Source organism: Carcharodon carcharias (assembly GCF_017639515.1).
Source record: "Carcharodon carcharias isolate sCarCar2 chromosome 33 unlocalized genomic scaffold, sCarCar2.pri SUPER_33_unloc_1, whole genome shotgun sequence".
Lineage (NCBI taxonomy): Eukaryota > Metazoa > Chordata > Chondrichthyes > Lamniformes > Lamnidae > Carcharodon > Carcharodon carcharias.
In genome coordinates this window covers 1,207,291-1,223,233 of record NW_024470690.1, presented here as the reverse complement: position 1 = coordinate 1,223,233, position 15,943 = coordinate 1,207,291, and the positions used below count along the sequence as shown (strand labels likewise).

At 51.4% G+C, this 15,943-nt stretch overlaps 1 protein-coding gene across 1 annotated transcript in view; it reads left to right on the top strand.

The window, feature by feature from the left end:
- The window catches only part of LOC121274148 (lysine-specific demethylase 6B-like), an 82,999-nt gene extending 69,431 nt beyond the window's left edge, over positions 1-13,568 (top strand). The window contains exons 3-7 of the mRNA XM_041181328.1: positions 6,350-6,451; positions 8,424-8,553; positions 9,455-9,547; positions 12,980-13,199; positions 13,386-13,568. Coding sequence (XP_041037262.1) covers positions 8,429-8,553; positions 9,455-9,547; positions 12,980-13,199; positions 13,386-13,568 — 621 coding nt within the window. The 5' untranslated portion in view covers positions 6,350-6,451; positions 8,424-8,428. The remainder of the gene's footprint in view (positions 1-6,349; positions 6,452-8,423; positions 8,554-9,454; positions 9,548-12,979; positions 13,200-13,385) is intronic.
- Positions 13,569-15,943: the final 2,375 nt, after the last annotated feature.

Genomic DNA, 15,943 nt, shown 5'->3' with positions numbered 1-15,943 from the left:
CAAGTGCTGCTTGTAAATTGGTGAAGGTGGTTGACTGGAATTGGATCCTTTTTCCGTCAGTGGCTGCAACATTTCATTTCCTATAACGTCCTGACCCCAATGACCTTTATTTTATTTTTTAAAAGATGACATCTATTGGTTTCAGAATCTGATTCACACGCCTGCTATAGGAACCTTCTGCTAGTTTTGTGTGAAGCATTTGTCTTTGCTGACTTGGTGGCAGCTAGTTCACTAAAAAGTGAAATTCAGACCCATATCCTGGTCTACAGAAGGCACTGCCCTCTGAGTGCTGTGAATGGATAGGGTGGTTTCTAGAGCAGAGAGGATTGTGGCCAACATTACAGGGTTTGCTACATTGGGACCGTACTTCAAGTCACTTACTTTATTGACTGTCCAGCACTTTGGGAAGCCCTGCGGTTATGATAGATGCTATATAAAGGCAAGTTCCTACTGACTGATTGCCGTGAAGAGTGATGGTGCAATGGAATCTTCCAGAATCCTAAGCCTTTATTAAACACTAGTTAGACCCCAGCTGGAGTATTGTGTCCGTCCGATTCTGGACTCCGCACTTTAGAAAGGATGTCAAGGCCTTGGAGAGGGTGTGGAGGAGATTTCCCAGAATGGGACCAGGGATGAGGGAGTTAATGTGGGGAGAGACTGGAGAGGCTGGGATTATTCTCCTTGGAGCAGAGAAGGTTAAGGGGGAGATTTAATCGAAGTGTTCAAAATGATGAGGGGTTTGAATAGAGTGAATAAGGAGAAGCTGTTTCCAGCGGCAGGAGGGTCGGTAACCAAAGGCACACAGATTGAAGAGAATCGGTTTAAAAAAAAACCAGTGGGGGAGATGAGAATTTTTTTTCCGCAGCGAGTTGCTGTGATCTGGAAGGTGCTGCCTGAAAGGGCAGTGGAACTTTCAAAAGGGGAATTGGAGAAACATTGGAGAATTTGCAGAGCAATGGGGGGTGGGAGTGGGACTAATTGGATACCTCTTTCAAAGAGCTGGCACAGGCACAAAGGGCTGAGTGGTGGAAAAGCAAACTATATGAGAAAAAACTTCCACACAACGAGTGGTCCGCGTCTGGAATGCACTGCCTGAGAGTATGGTGGAGGCAGGTTCAATTGAGGCATTCAAGATGGAATTAGACTGATAGCTGAAAAGGTAGAATGTGCAGGGTTACGGGGAGAAGGCGGGCAAATGGCAGTAAGGGAGAGTTCATTGGGAGAGCCGGTGAAGACACGATGGGCAGAATGGTCTCCTGCACTGTCGCAATTCTGTCCATTTCCTGTGTCATTCCGTGATTCTCATATTTTTACAGGGAACTTGGCAAGCTGATGGGTGTCAGTGAATGTAACAAGCAGCACATGGTATTCACAAAATGAGTCACCTGTTAAATAATGAATGTCCTTTTCTCTGAAATGGTGTCACTGGGATGAATTTAGAGCTTGTGGCCCGGTTCGAGTCATGTCGTCACATCACACGGATTCCCCCCTCCAACTGAGATCACTTCCTGTTTCAGCATAACACTGCTGCTCACCGATTGGTTCCCTCTCTCTGTGTCACAAGCTGTTGTCATGGGTTACCTGTGAAATTCCCATTCGTCAGCCGTTTTGAGTCACACTTACCAAACCTCTGTGATTTTTAAAATCTTGTGATGAAAAGGGGAATGAGGTTTAATTCCGAGAAGCTGGGGACAGGGAGGTGAGGAGATCGTGAGGGGGGGGGCTAAGGGAGGGAGGGAGAGCAATTATTGTAAGTGTCTGGGGGAAAATAAAGAGCATCATAAGTCCTTAACAAGAGCGACTCCAGGGCCCCATCACTTCAACCGAGAGACTCTCACACCTGTGCTTCAGTCTTATCGACAGGTCTGTCTTGGTGAGGAAGGGGTGGGAGGTATTGGGTCGATTAATGCAGGAGCCGGGCAGTTCTACAGTCAGAGAATGAAGCCAAACCGCATTCATTGTACGGTCATGCCAGGAAATTCAATTTCATTGAGAAATTTGTCAGGAGGGGTTGTGGGAGGGGGGCTGTGGAAGAGGAGGCTGGGCTGTCTCAGAGATTCGAGGTGGGGGGGAGCTTGCTGGCAAGTCAGGTGCTCTCCCCCCTCCCTGGGTTAATCAGAGCCCAAATCCTTGCCAAGTTCGGGGGTGGGGGCTACCCACTCCCACAACAGACATCAGCTTCATGCTGGGCTGCGATGCCTTACCGAGTTGAATAGTCAGCCCTCGTAAGCTCTCTGGGGCTGGATCTACAAGGTAACATGAGGGCAGAGCTCAGTGAGGAGTTCAGGGGTGTGGCAAGATTGTGAAAGTGATACACGAGGCTGGGGAAAGTCCTGAATGACCAGTTCAGTGCGGGACGGGGTTTAACCTGGGGGATGGGGTGGGGGGAGAGAGTGGCTCCTGCAGTTGGAGCTGAGATTGCAGCAACTCGCAGACATTAAGTGGACCTCCAGCTCCTCCTGGTGGCCCAGTTGTAGAGCAGCAGTGTCACTTGTGGAAGAAATTTCATTTAAATATGTCGGTTTGTTAAATCGAGGACGCCTGACCCCATCCCCACCCTCTACTCAGATACTCCCTACCAACCCCACCCCCCCGCACCCACCTATACTCACGCTCCCCTGCCCCCCCCCACTTTCCTCACACCCACTCCACTGCCCCACCCCACAGCTCCCCTGACCCCATGCACCCCCACTCCCCTGCATCCCCACTACCCTGAGCTCCCACCTGTACCCCGCCTGCCCCCCTGAACCCCCCCAATCTCCTGCTCTCCCTGCTCCCCTGATACCCTGCCCCCCCACTCCCCCCTGCCCCCATCCCACTCCCCCCTGCCCCCATCCCACTCCCCCCTGCCCCCATCCCACTCCCTCCTGCCCCCATCCCACTCCCTCCTGCCCCCCCCACTCCCCCTGCCCCCCCCACTCCCCCCTGCTCCCCGCTCCCCCCCAGTCCCTCCTGCTCCCCCCCACTCCACCCTGCTCCCACCCCACTCCCCCCTGCCCCCCACTCCCTCCTGCCCCCACCCCACTCCCTCCTGCCCCCACCCCACTCCCTCCTGCCCCATCCCACCCCACTCCCTCCTGCCCCACCCCACCCCACTCCCTCCTGCCCCCCCCACTCCCTCCTGCCCCCTCCCACTCCCATACCTGCTGTTGACTGTGTGAGAGACCTTCTAACCAGAGTCAGATGGGGAGGATTGAATCAACCTCAGTACCACTGGGTCGAGGTGGAATGGTGAGTGGATGGGTGGGGAATGGGGGGCAGCGGGGTGGTTAGTGAGCCCTCTTCTCATTGGCAATGAATGGACGCAGTGGGAACGCACGTGTGTGATGAGGAAGGTGGGATCTTGTGTGGTTGCGATGTGTCCCTCCAGCCACAGGTCAACAGCTACTGCAGGGGGAGAGATATTGTTTTAAAGCTTAAAGATGGATTTGAAAATAGTTCTGCCTGTTTCTCGCCATCTTTCCCCCCCCTCCCTTTCCCACCCCCTTACTCCCCCCCTCTCTTTCTCCCCCCACTTCCCCCCCTCTTTCTACCCCCACTTCCCCCCCTCTTTCTACCCCCACTTCCCCCCCTCTTTCTACCCCCACTTCCCCCCCTCTTTCCACCCCCACTTCCCCCCCTCTTTCCTCCCCATCTCTCTTTCCCCCTTCCCTCTCTTTCCCCCTTCCCTCTCTTTCCCCCTCCCTCTCTTCTCCCCCCTTACTTTTCCCCCCCTTCTCCCCCCTACCCCCCCTTCTCCCCCCCTTCTCCCCCCTACCCCCCCACCTTTCCCACCTCAGCCCCCCATCTCCCTCTCCCCCTCTCTATTCCCCTCTCTCCACCTCTCTCCTCCTCTCCCACCCTCCCCTCTCACTTCTTCTTTCTCTCACACTCTCTCCCTCACTCTCTCTCAACTGTCTCCCCCTCTCTCTCACCCCTCCCTCCTCTCTCCCCATCTCTCGCACCCCTCCCTCACTCTCTCTCCACTCTCTCCCCTCACCCTCTTCCCTCCTATCTCCCCCGTGTTTCCCATCTCTCCCCCCTTCTCTCCCCCCTTCTCTCCCCCTCCTCCCCCTTCCTCCTCTTCCCCTCCTCCTCCCCCTCTCTCCTGCCCCTCTGTCTCTGTCCCCCCTCTCCCTCTCCCCTCTGACCCCCTCTCTCTCTCGCTCTTTCTTTGTCTCTCCCTGTCTCTGTCACACTGTCTCCCTCTCTCTCTCCCCCTCTCTCCCTCTCTCCTCCCTGTGTGTTTGTCTGGTTCTCTATCTGTGTCTCCCACTCTGTCTGTCTGTCTCTGTCTACCTGTCTCTCTCTGTTTCTCTCTGTCTCTGTCTCCCTCACTTTCTCCCCTCTGTGTGTGCCTCTCTGTCTGTCTGCCTTTCTGTCTGTCTATCTCTCTCTATTCCCCTCTCTCTCCCTCTCTATTGTCTCTCTCTCCCCCAGTCTCTCCCCTGTGTGTGTGTGTGTGTGTGTGTGTGTGTGTGTGTGTGTGTGTGTCTGTCTGTCTGCCTTTCTGTCTGTCTATCTTTCTCTCCCTCCTTCCATCTCTCTCTCTTTCACTGTCTTCCTCTCTCTCCATTTCTCTTTCTCTATCTGTCTCCCTTTCCTTCTATCCCTCTCTCCCTCTGTTTCTGGCTCTCCGTCTCTCTCTCTCTCTCTCTCTCCCTTTCTCTCTCTCTTTCTGTCTCTCCCTCTCTTTCTCTCTCACTCTCCTACTCTCTTTCCTGTCTCTCTCTCTCTCCCCTACAGTCTTTCTGTCTCTCTCCCTCTCTTTCTGTCTTCCCCTCTCTTTCTGTCTTCCCTTCTCTCTCTTTCTGTCTGTCTCTCTTTCGCTTTCTGCCTGCCCCTCTCTCTCTGTCTGACCCTCTCTCTCTGTCTATCCCTCTCTCTCTGTCTGTCTGTCTCTCTCTGTATGTCTTTCCCTCTCTTTCTGTCTCTCCCTCTCTCTCGCTATCTCTCTGTCTCTCTTTCTGTCTGTCTCTGTCATTATCTCTCTCATTGTCTTTCTCTCTCCCCTGTCTCCCTCTCCTGTCTGTCTCTCTCTCTGTCTCCTACTCTCTCTCCTGTCTCTCTCTCTCTCCCCTACAGTCTTTCTGTCTCTCTCCCTCTCTTTCTGTCTTCCCCTCTCTCCCTCTCTCTCTTTCTGTCTGTCTTTCTTTCGCTTTCTGCCTGTCCCTCTCTGTCTGTCCCTCTCTCTCTGTCTGTGTGTCTCTCTCTGTATGCCTTTCCCTCTTTCTGTCTCTCCCTCTCTCTCGCTATCTCTCTGTCTCTCTTTCTGTCTCTCCCTCTCTGTCTCTCTCATTATCTCTCTCATTGTCTTTCTCTCTCCCCTGTCTCCCTCTCCTGTCTGTCTCTCTCCTACTGTGTCTCTCTCTCTGTCTCCATATCTCTCTCCGTCTCTCTCTCTCTTTCTCTCTTACTGTCTCTCTCTCTCCCTCTCTTTCTCTCTCTTTCTGTCTCCCCCTCGCTCCCTCTCTTTCTGTCCGTCTCTCTCTCTTTCTCTTTCTGTCCGTCTCTCTCTCTCTCTCTCTCTCTGTCTGCCTCTCTCTGTCTGCCTCTTTCTCTCTCTTTTTGTCGCTCTGTCTCTTTGATTCTCTCTGTCTGTCTCTCTCTATCTCTGTTTCTCTCGCTCTTCCTGTCTCTCCCTCTCTCTCTCTCTCTGTCTCTTTCCCTCTCTTTCTGTCTCTCTGTCCCTCTCTGTCTGTCTCCCCCTCTGTCTGTCTGTCACTCTCTCTCCCTCTCTTTCTGTCTTTCTCGCTGCCTCTCTCTCTGTCCCTCTCTATCTGTTTCTCTCTGCCTTCCTCCTCCTCTGTATCTCTCATTATCTCTCTCATTGGCTCTCTCTCTCTCTCTCCTACTCTCTCTCCTACTGTCTTTCTCTCTCTCTCTCTCCTACTGTCTCTCTTTCTCTCCTACTGTCTTTCTCTCTCTTTCTGTCTCTCTCTCTTTCTGTCTCTCTTTCTGTCTCTCTTTCTCTTTCTGACCGTTTCTCTCTCCCTTTGTCTGTTTCTGTCTCTGTCTCTCTCTCTGTTGCTCTGTGTCTTCATCTCTCTCCCTGCCTCTCTGTCTCTCTCTCTCTGTCTTCCTGTCTCTCCCTCTCTCTCTCCCTGTCTCTCTTCCTCTCTTTCTGTCTGTCTCTCTCTGTCCCTGTCTCTCTTGCTCTCTCGCTCCCTCTCTGACTGTCTCTCTCTCTCTGTCTGTCTCCCCCTCTTTCTGTCTCCCCCTCTCTCTGTCCCCCTCTCTGTCTCTCTCTCTCTCACTCACTCCCTCTATCCCTTTTTCTGTCTCTCTCCTTCTCTGTCTATCTGTGACCTGTGACCCCCCCTTCCCCCCTTGGCACAAATTTAACCCAACTTGTTTTCACCCCCTTCAGAGAAATTTGCCGTGGAGACCAGAAGAGCCCAGCTGATTGGTTAAAGGGGAAGTCCGAGCTGAGATTCAGTTGGCCGTCAGCGCGCCTGTGAAATTTGAAGGGGTAGGTTGGAGGGATTTACCCCAGCAGCAAGGGTTAGCGCATTGTGCAGATGCTGTGGTTGGGAGGGCGGGGGCAGATGTGCACAGTTTATGGGGAGCGGCCCATGTGGTGCCCCAACGTCTGAAGCCCGGCTTGGAGGCAAACCTGACCAACAGGCCCACTTCAGCTGCTGAATCCGGAAGCCAGCTCTGGTTGGGAACATTCCTGGAGGTTTTGTCACACCCTACCTGGATGAACAGCCTTTTTGTTTGCTTCCGTCTCTAATACTGCAAAACTAAAGAATGAAAGCACTGAGTTTTTTAATGGACCCTCTGTGATTTCTCTCTGGGCATTGCTGCTTGAACTTGAAATTCGCGCAGACCCAAGGCAGCCCTGGAGGATTGTCAACCTTGACTGTCGAACAAGTTGATCGTCAGGCTTTAGTTAGTGATTGCTTGAAGCAAGTTTAACAAGTTATCCAAAACCTTTGAAAGGAACAAAGACTTTTTTGTTTTGTTTTAAGTTAGTGCCTCTTCAAAGAATTCTGCATTGTTTCGAACAATGTCTGTCTGGGCTGCTGTGTCTGTCTGTCTTGGCTGGGTATCTGTGTGTCTGGGCTGGGTGTCTGTGTGTCTGGGCTGACGTGGCTGCCTATCTGGGCTGATGTGTCTGTCTGTCTGGGCTGATGTGTCCGTCTGTCTGGGCTGATGTGTCCGTCTGTCTGGGCTGAATGTCTTTCTGTCTGTCTGAGCTGGGTGTCTGTCTGGGCTGGGTGTCTGTCTGTCTCGGCTGATGTAGCTGCCTGCCTGTCTGGGCTGGGTGTCTGCCTGTCTGGGCTGGGTTTCTGCCTGTCTGGGCTGAAGTAGCTGCCTGTCTGACAAGGCTGATGTGTCCATCCGTCTGTCTGGGCTGGGTGTCTGTCTAGGCTGGGTGTCTGCCTCGGTGGGGGGGTGGTTTGTTGTATGATTTGAGAGTGGGGATGGTTTAGGGTCAGGTAAGCGTGGGTGGCTCAGTACTGCCCTCTGTACCTCCCCCAGATGGTGAATGGGATTAGAGATCAGCTGTGGTCTTGGTGAATGTAGGGGAGTAAGTTTGACGGGGCCGAACGAAACTGTCCTCTTCCTAATGTTCGATCGACACTGGTGGACATAGGACTGAGATTGGTGCCAGCTGGGTGCAGTGGATGAAATGGACATTCTGCAGACAGGATGTGTCTGTGCAGCCACTATTCACAGAGTTAGTCTGACCAACTCTCAGAAGGTTCCGGAAACTGCTGCTTGTTGCCGAACCATTCATAAGGCATCAATGAACAAAGCAGTCATTGTAAATGGATCAGAGGGAAGCGATGATGCTGTCTGACCGAGTTAACAAACTGAGAGCTATGCCCTTCAAGTGACCACTGAACCAGGAGTTCAATCCACATCCACATTAGTGGATTCAGGAATTAAATATCACATAATCCCATGGAGGGATTCTCACCAAGACAGGGAGATTTACTCTGTATCTAACCCTGTGCTGTACTGTCCTGGAAGTGTTTGATGGGGACACTGTAGAGGGAGCTTTACTCTATATCTAACCCCATGCTGTCCCTGTCCTGGGAGTGTTTGATGGAGACAGTGTAGAGGGAGCTTTACTCTGTATCTAACCCCGTGCTGTGCCTGTCCTGGGAGTGTTTGATGGGGACAGTGTGGAGAGAGCTTTACTCTGTATTTAACCCCATGCTGTGCCTGTCCTGGGAGTGTTTGATGGGGACAGTGTAGAGGGAGCTTTACTCTGTATCTAACCCCGTGCTGTACCTGTCCTGGGAGTGTTTGATGGGGACAGTGTAGAGGGAGCTTTACTCTGTATCTAACCCCGTGCTATCCGGGGTGTGTGTAAGTGATAAGAGGGTATGTTTTGAAGGTGTTGGACTGTTTGCGATTGATTTCTACCCAGTGCTCGCACTGTTTGCAATGAACCGATGCTGACCTTTCCTGTGACCTTCCCCCTGCAGGCTGGATGCATCACACCGCGGAACAGTTTGGAGTGCGCAGTGCGCGGGAAGTTTTTCCGATTGATAGCCTGAGCCGAGCTGTGGGAGGGTGGAGCCCGGCCCCCCAGCGACCATGGGCCCCCAGCGGCAGGTAGGAGACGCGGTGACATCGCATGGCACCCGTTATTGGACTATGATTGTGTCCAGTGGCCTGATGTAGATGGTGGTGTGGTGGTAATATCACTGGCCTAGTAATCCAGAGGCCCAGACTAATGCCCCGGGGACATAGCAGCTGGTGGAATCTAAATTCAATTAATAAACCTGGAATATAAAGTTAGTCTCAGTAATGATGACCATGACAACCATCATTGTCATAAAAACCCATCTGTTCACTAATGCCATTTAAGGAAGGAAATCTGCCATCCTTACCCTATCTGGCCTATATGTGACTCCAGACTCTCAGCAATGTGGTTGACTCTTAAATGCCCTCTGAAATGCCCTAGCAAGCTGCTCAGTTGTATTGATGAAGGCGGCTCACCAGCACCTTCTCTAGAGGCAGTTAGGGATTGAAGTGGATTCCGTAGTAACTTCCAAAAGGACAAATACTTGAAAAGGAAAGAGCAGGTGGGAGTGAGACTAATTGGAAGCTCTTTTAAACGGTGGGCACAGACTCAATGGGCTGAATGGCTTCCTGTGCTGTAAGATTCCACAAAGGAAGGATTGAAATGCATTGGAGGGGCTGACTTAGTGCAGTCGACCTCTGGCTTCCTTGTGGCTCACTCTCCCCCTGACCTTTGCCCTTGAATTCCTGCCTTCTGTCAATGGGGGGAAGGGTGTCAAGCAGGCAGAGGCTGCATGCCTGAGGTCAAAGTGTGACACTGGACATCCTGAGCTGAATGGCCATGTATCCAGGAACTGGAATGCAAAGCAAGGTGATGAAATGGGTTTTTTGTCAAAGACCAGTGAACATCAGATCCCTTTAACGCTATGTTTTATTTCCCCCTCTCCTCCCCACCCTTACCCCTCTGCCTGCCCCGCTTTCTCCTTACCAGATGCTCTGCCAATGTTGGTCAGAACCAGTATAACTCATACCCCAGCCATATGTCAAGTGTTGGACACTCTGGGAAGTCCTACTGTCCGTCTGGGTAAGACCCTCAGCCAAGCTGGCTTTCTGTACTCTTGGTTTGCTGGGTGGGGGGCAGGGGATGCAAGGGGGCATTTTCTGGGGGCGTGGGGACAAGGCAGAAGGAACAGATAGTGTGCTGAAAAGAATTGTTAAGTTGTTAACTGTACAATCATTAGGTGTTTAATTGTCTTGCAATGGTGGGTATTAATTGGGGATTCACTTGTGCTGCTATATGTAGGAGCTGACTGAAACTAAGGCTGTTGGATTTGGAGATTCATGTTTTTACTTGTGTCTCTGTAAATAAAAACTTATTAATATGTAAAGGCTAGGCTCTTTTCTATCCTTCACCACTACCCTGTGTGATGGCAAGATGGATACAGAATTGGCTTGGTCATAGAAGACAGAGGGTAGCAGTGGAAGGGTGCTTTTCTGAATGGAGAGCTGTGACTAGTGGAGTTCCACGAGGATCAGTGCTGGCACCTTTGCTGTTTGTAGTATACGTAAATGATTTGGAGGAAAATGTAACTGGGCTAATTAGTAAGTTTGCAGACGACACTAAGGTTGGAGGAGTTGCAGATAGTGAAGAGGATTGTCAAAGGATACAAAGGGATACAGAACGGTTGGAGACTTGGGCGGAGAAATGGCAGATGGCGTTTAATCCGGACAAATGCGAGGTAATGCATTTTGGAAGGTCTAATACAAGCAGGAATTATGGAGTAAATGGCAGAACCCTTAAGTGCATTGGCGGGCAGAGGGATCTGGGTGTACAGGTCCAAAGTGACAATGCAGGTGGATAAGGTAGTCAGGAAGGTATATGGCATGCTTGCCTTCATTGGCAGGGGTATTGAGTATAAAAGCTGGGAAGTCATGCTGCAGCTGTATAGAACCTTGATTAGGACACACTTGGAATATTGTGTGCAATGCTGGTCACCACATTACCAGAAGGATATGGAGGCATTGGAGAGGATGCAGAGGAGGTTTACCAGGATGCATCCCGGTCTGGAGGTTATTAGCTATGAGGAGAGGTTGGAGAAACTCTGTTGGTTCTCACTAGAGCGACGGAGATTGAGGGGTGACTTGAAAGAAGTTTACAAAATTATGAGTGGCATGGACAGAGTAGATAGTCAGAAGCTTTTTCCCATGGTGGAAGAGTCAATTACTAGGGAACATAGATTTAAGGTGAGAGGAGAAAACTATAGAGGAGATGTGTGGGGCAAGTATTTTACACAGAGGGTAGTGAGTGTCTGGAATGCGCTGCCAGAGGAGGTGGTGGAAGCAGGTACGATAGTGGTGTTTAAGAGGCAGCTTGACAAATACATGAATAGGATGGGAATAGAGGGATATGGACCCCGGAAGTGCAAAATGTTTTAGTTGATGGGCAATATGATCGGTGCAGGCTTGGAGGGCCGAAGGGCCTGTTCCTGTGCTGTACTTTTCTTTGTTCTTTGTTCCCTCTGTATATTCATTGCAGCACAGAAAGAGGCCATTCAGCCCTTCGAGTGCAGAGCAATCCAGTTAGTCCCATTCCCCCACTCTATCCCTGTATCCCGGCAACTTTATTTCCCTCAAGTGCCCATCCAATTTCCTTATGAAATCATTCATCGTTTCTGCTTCCACTCCCTCGGGGCAGTGAGTTCCAGGTCGTCACCACTTGCTGCGTAAAAACGTTGTTCTTCACATACCCCCCCCGTGCCCAAAACCTTAAATCTGTGACCCTGAGTCCTTGCACCATCAGCCAATGGGAACAGCTTTTCTTTGTCTACCTTATCCAGCCCTGTCATCGTCTCGTATGCCTCACAGAATCACAGTACAGAAGAGGCCCTTTGGCCCATCGAGTCTGCGCCAACACGTGAGAAACACCTGACCTACCTACCTAATTCCATTTACCAGCACTTGGCCCATAGCCTTGAATGTTATGACGTGCCAAGTGCCCATCCAGGTACTTTTTAAAGGATGTGAGACAACCTGCCTTCACCACCCTCCTAGGCAGCACATTCCAGACCGTCACCACCCTCTAGGTAAAAAAGATTTTCCTCACATCCCTCCCTAAACCTTAATCAAATCTCCCCTCAATCTCCTTTGCTCCAAGGAGAACAACCCCAGTTTCTCCAACCCTAACCTTGGAGCTAAAATCCCACATCCCTGGATCCATTCTGGTACATCTCCTCCGCACCCTCTCAAAGAGCCTCCCTAAAGTGTGGTGGGTGATCAGAACTGGACCCAGTACTTTAGCTGGGGTCCAGCCAGAGCTTTATAAAGGTTCAGCATAACTTCCCTGCTTTAATACTTAATACCCCTGTTTAAGAAGCCCAAGCTCCTATCTGCTTTGCTAACTGCTCCCCCTCAGTATGTCCTGCCACCTTCAAAGATTTCTGCACATCAACCCCCAGGTCCTTCTTTCCCTGCACACCCTTTAGAACCCGGTCATTTAGTCTATATTGCCTCTCCCAATCCCTTCTGCAGAAATGCATCACCTCACACTTCTCTGTATTAAATACCACCTGTCACTTGTCTACTCATTTGCTAGCCTATCAATGTTCTGTAACAGGCGATTCATGTCATCCTCACTGTTTGCCACTCCTCTAAATTTGGAAACATCTGCAAATTTTGAAACTTTATGTCATATTCCAGTATCCAGGTCACCTCTATATAATCAAAAAAAAGTAGTGGTCGCAGCACTAACAATAATTACTTTAACACCTGGTCCCCTGTTAATGGTCCCGTTTGAACCAGCAAAACCTTTGATATAAAAATAAGCTGTGCATGTGTTAATTGGCTTCCTTTTCTCTGTAAGTACGTGTCTGTTTTTCTTTAAAAAGCTAGAACGATGCTGCTTCGATAGATACAGCTGATGACTGGGGGCTTTGATATGGATGCCCCCCCCCACCCCACCAAGCTCTGTGGCAGCCCCTAGTGGACAGTTGCAGAGCTGCCCTAGGACCTGACTAGGGGTGGGATATATTCTCACCAGTGGGAGGGAATTTGGTGGGGAAAACAGAAAACCATAAGGAGAAGAGTAAAACTCACATTTCTTGTCAACTATTTTGCAGAATAGTAGCTGGAGTGGGTAATTTTACAGTTGCGCTCAGTAAAATTCCACCGAACCCTCACCTGAATCCATTCTCCACCCACATCCACCCCTCTGTGGCTCAGTGAGTGATACATGGCCCAGGGTCATTCTGAGGCACGGGGGAGACTCTCTGCAAGGTTGCTTAATTGGACCCAGTGCCACTGAAAAGGGGTGGTGTGGATGGGGAGAGTGGTGTTGGGGCTAGTCGATAGTGGGTGTCTCTGCTCCTGATCACTGTCTGGTGTTTGGGGCTGCAGGGAAGAGGGGCAGTATGCATAGGGTTGGAGGGAGGGACAGAAAGAGAGAATAGACTTGAAGCTGAGCCACAAAGCCCTACGTTGTCTAAAAGCCCACCCCTGAAGGCCTCTTTTCATTCCTCAGATCACCCCGGCCACTGCACGGAAAGCTGGACGGGATCCACAGCTGTGTGCAGGCCCTCCTGCATGAACAGCCGCAGCCCAGAGTCTGGGAGCAGCTCGGACAGATCTACGAGTCTGAACACGAGCTGGAGGACGCCATCAAGTGCTACCAGAATGCCGCACGGCATGTCAGCGGTTACAACTACAGTGACCTCACCACCAGAATCAACCGCCTGCAGCAGGTGAGAGTGCATGGGGAGACTGCGGCCACCATCTTAATTTTCAGTCGTCATTTTGATTTTAATTTTTGAAAGGTTCATGGTTTTTTTGCTGGTAAGGGATTGCAAGGGACATTTGTCCAAAATAGAGAGCCCTTCAAGCTGGCTTAAAATATACCCTGAGGACCCCCATCTCCCTGGTGTGGGTAGGGGGAGGAGTGTGTCTTGTCCTCTGTGCTGATGCACGGCACAGGTAACAGCGCAGTTTTTCACCAAGATACCAAGCCTCAGGGTCCAACGGGCTCACAAAGCAAAAAAGTGACCAGGCTTCCGGCCCCGATCAACACCCGGGAATCTCCTCAGGCCAAGTCCATGCTGAATGAAAGCTCTTAGTTCAGGACAGGAATGGGCTAGTGGGCAATGGAGTATAGACTGCACCAATACCCCAGACACTGTCTTTCAGAGGAGAAGATAAGCTAAGTGTCTTCCCATGTGGATGTAAAGGATCCCAGGGCCATTATTCCACAGAAGAACAAGGAGGGCAGGCATGGGTGGATGGTGGGAGTGGTGGTGGGGTTAGCCACCCTGGAGTTGTATTCCTCAACCAACGCCCCTTCAAAATAGAGCAAATTATCTAGATGTTTATCTCACTGCTATCTGGCGGGATCTTGCTGTGCGCAAATTGACAGCTGCATTTCCTGCGTTCCAACGATGGCCGCTCTTCAAAAAGAAAAGGAAACAGCTCATTGGCTGTGCAGTGCTTTGAGACGGCCCAAGGTTGTGAGGGCATGCAGCCAATCTAGAAAAGCGAAAATAATTTCAAATTGACAGGGTTCTGGCCAGCCCTGATTTTCCGTTCGGCGCTGTGGCGGGGACGGTCAGGTGATGGCACCATCGAGCCTGTTTGGCCGGCAATAGCTCTTCAGCACCATCAACAGGAGAGGGGGGGTTACTGCAGCCAGTGGCGGGGGAGACAAGGGGGTGGGGGAGTCGGGGAGAGAACTCCGGGCATGACAGGGCAGTAGACAGGAGTTGCTACACTCTCCTGGCTTTTCACTCCTTAAATCGAGTGTTTAGCAACAAGGAAGCCGCTGGGTGCTTCACTTGGAAGGGGGTGTTTGATTCTCTCGGATACAATTTCTCACAAGGTTCTATCTGATCCTTCAGGGATGAGACAGATGACAGAGGTTAATAAGGCCAATTTTAAAAAAAGCTAAGTTAACACCGGGCTTCATTGCTGCAGTAATAGAATTGGAAAGCTGAGAAATGATATTAAACTTGAATCTCACTTAGACCACACTTAATGTATAGTGAACTGTTTCCGACCTCCATATTACCGAGAGGAGCTGGTGAAGCTGTGATACAGATTTACTCGAATGATTCCAGAATTGAGAGGCCATAACTTTCAGGGCAGATTAAAAAGGCTTGGCTGCTTTCCTCTCGCGAAGAGAAGGCGGAGGAGTGAGAAGGAGTTTGATAGGGGAGACGTAAAGAAGATGTTTTTGTTAGTGAGTGAGACCAGAACTCGGGGCCATCAGTGTAAGAGAGTCACTAATAAATCCAATGGGGAATTCAGGAGAAACTCCTTTACCCAGAGAATGGGGAGAATGTGGAACTCGCTCCCACAGGGAGTGGTTGAGGTGAATATTATCGATACATTTAAGGGTGAAGCTGGATAAACACATGAGGGAGAAAGGACATGCTGATAGGATGAGGCGAAGAGAACGTTCAGCCCCTCAAGCCTGTTCCATTATTCAGTGAGATCATGACTGAACTGTGACCAAATATCAGCTTTGGCTTCCTATCCCTTCAACCCCCTTATCCCTTCACCCCCCCACCCCCATACCTTCATCCCCCCATCCCTTCACCCCTTCAGCCCCCCATCCCTTCACCCCCCCCCATCCCTTCACCCCCCCATCCCTTCATCCCCCCATCCCTTCATCCCCCCATCCCTTCATCCCCCCATCCCTTCATCCCCCCATCCCTTCATTCCCCCCATCCCTTCATCCCCCCATCCCTTCATCCCCCCATTCCTTCATCCCCCCATTCCTTCATTCCCCTCCATCCCTTCATCCCCCCCATCACTTCGTCCCCCCCATCCCTTCGTCCCCCCCATCCCTTCATCCCCCCCATCCCTTCATCCCCCCCATCCCTTCATCCCCCCCATCCCTTCATCCCCCCATCCCTTCATCCCACCCATCCCTTCATCCCCCCCATCCCTTCATCCCCCCCATCCCTTCATCCCCCCCCATCCCTTCATCCCCCCATCCCTTCATTTCCCCCATCCCTTAATTCCCCCCATCCCTTAATTCCCCCCATCCCTTAATTCCCCCCATCCCTTAATTCCCCCCATCCCTCCATTCCCCCCATCCCTTCATTCCCCCCATCCCTTCATTCCCCCCATCCCTTCATTCCCCCCATCCCTTCATTCCCCCCATCCCTTCATTCCCCCCCATCCCTTCATTCCCCCCCATCCCTTCATTCCCCCCCATCCCTTCATTCCCCCCATCCCTTCATTCCCCCCATCCCTTCATCCCCCCTCATCCCTTCATCCCCCCCTCATCCCTTCATCCCCCCCTCATCCCTTCATTCCCCCTCATCCCTTCATTCCCCCATCCCTTCATTCCCCCATCCCTTCATTCCCCCCCATCCCTTCATTCCCCCCCATCCCCTTCATTCCTCCCCATCCCCTCCACCCCCCCCATCCCCTCCATCCCTTCATCCCCCCCTCATCCCTTCATTCCCCCTCATCCCTTCATTCCCCCATC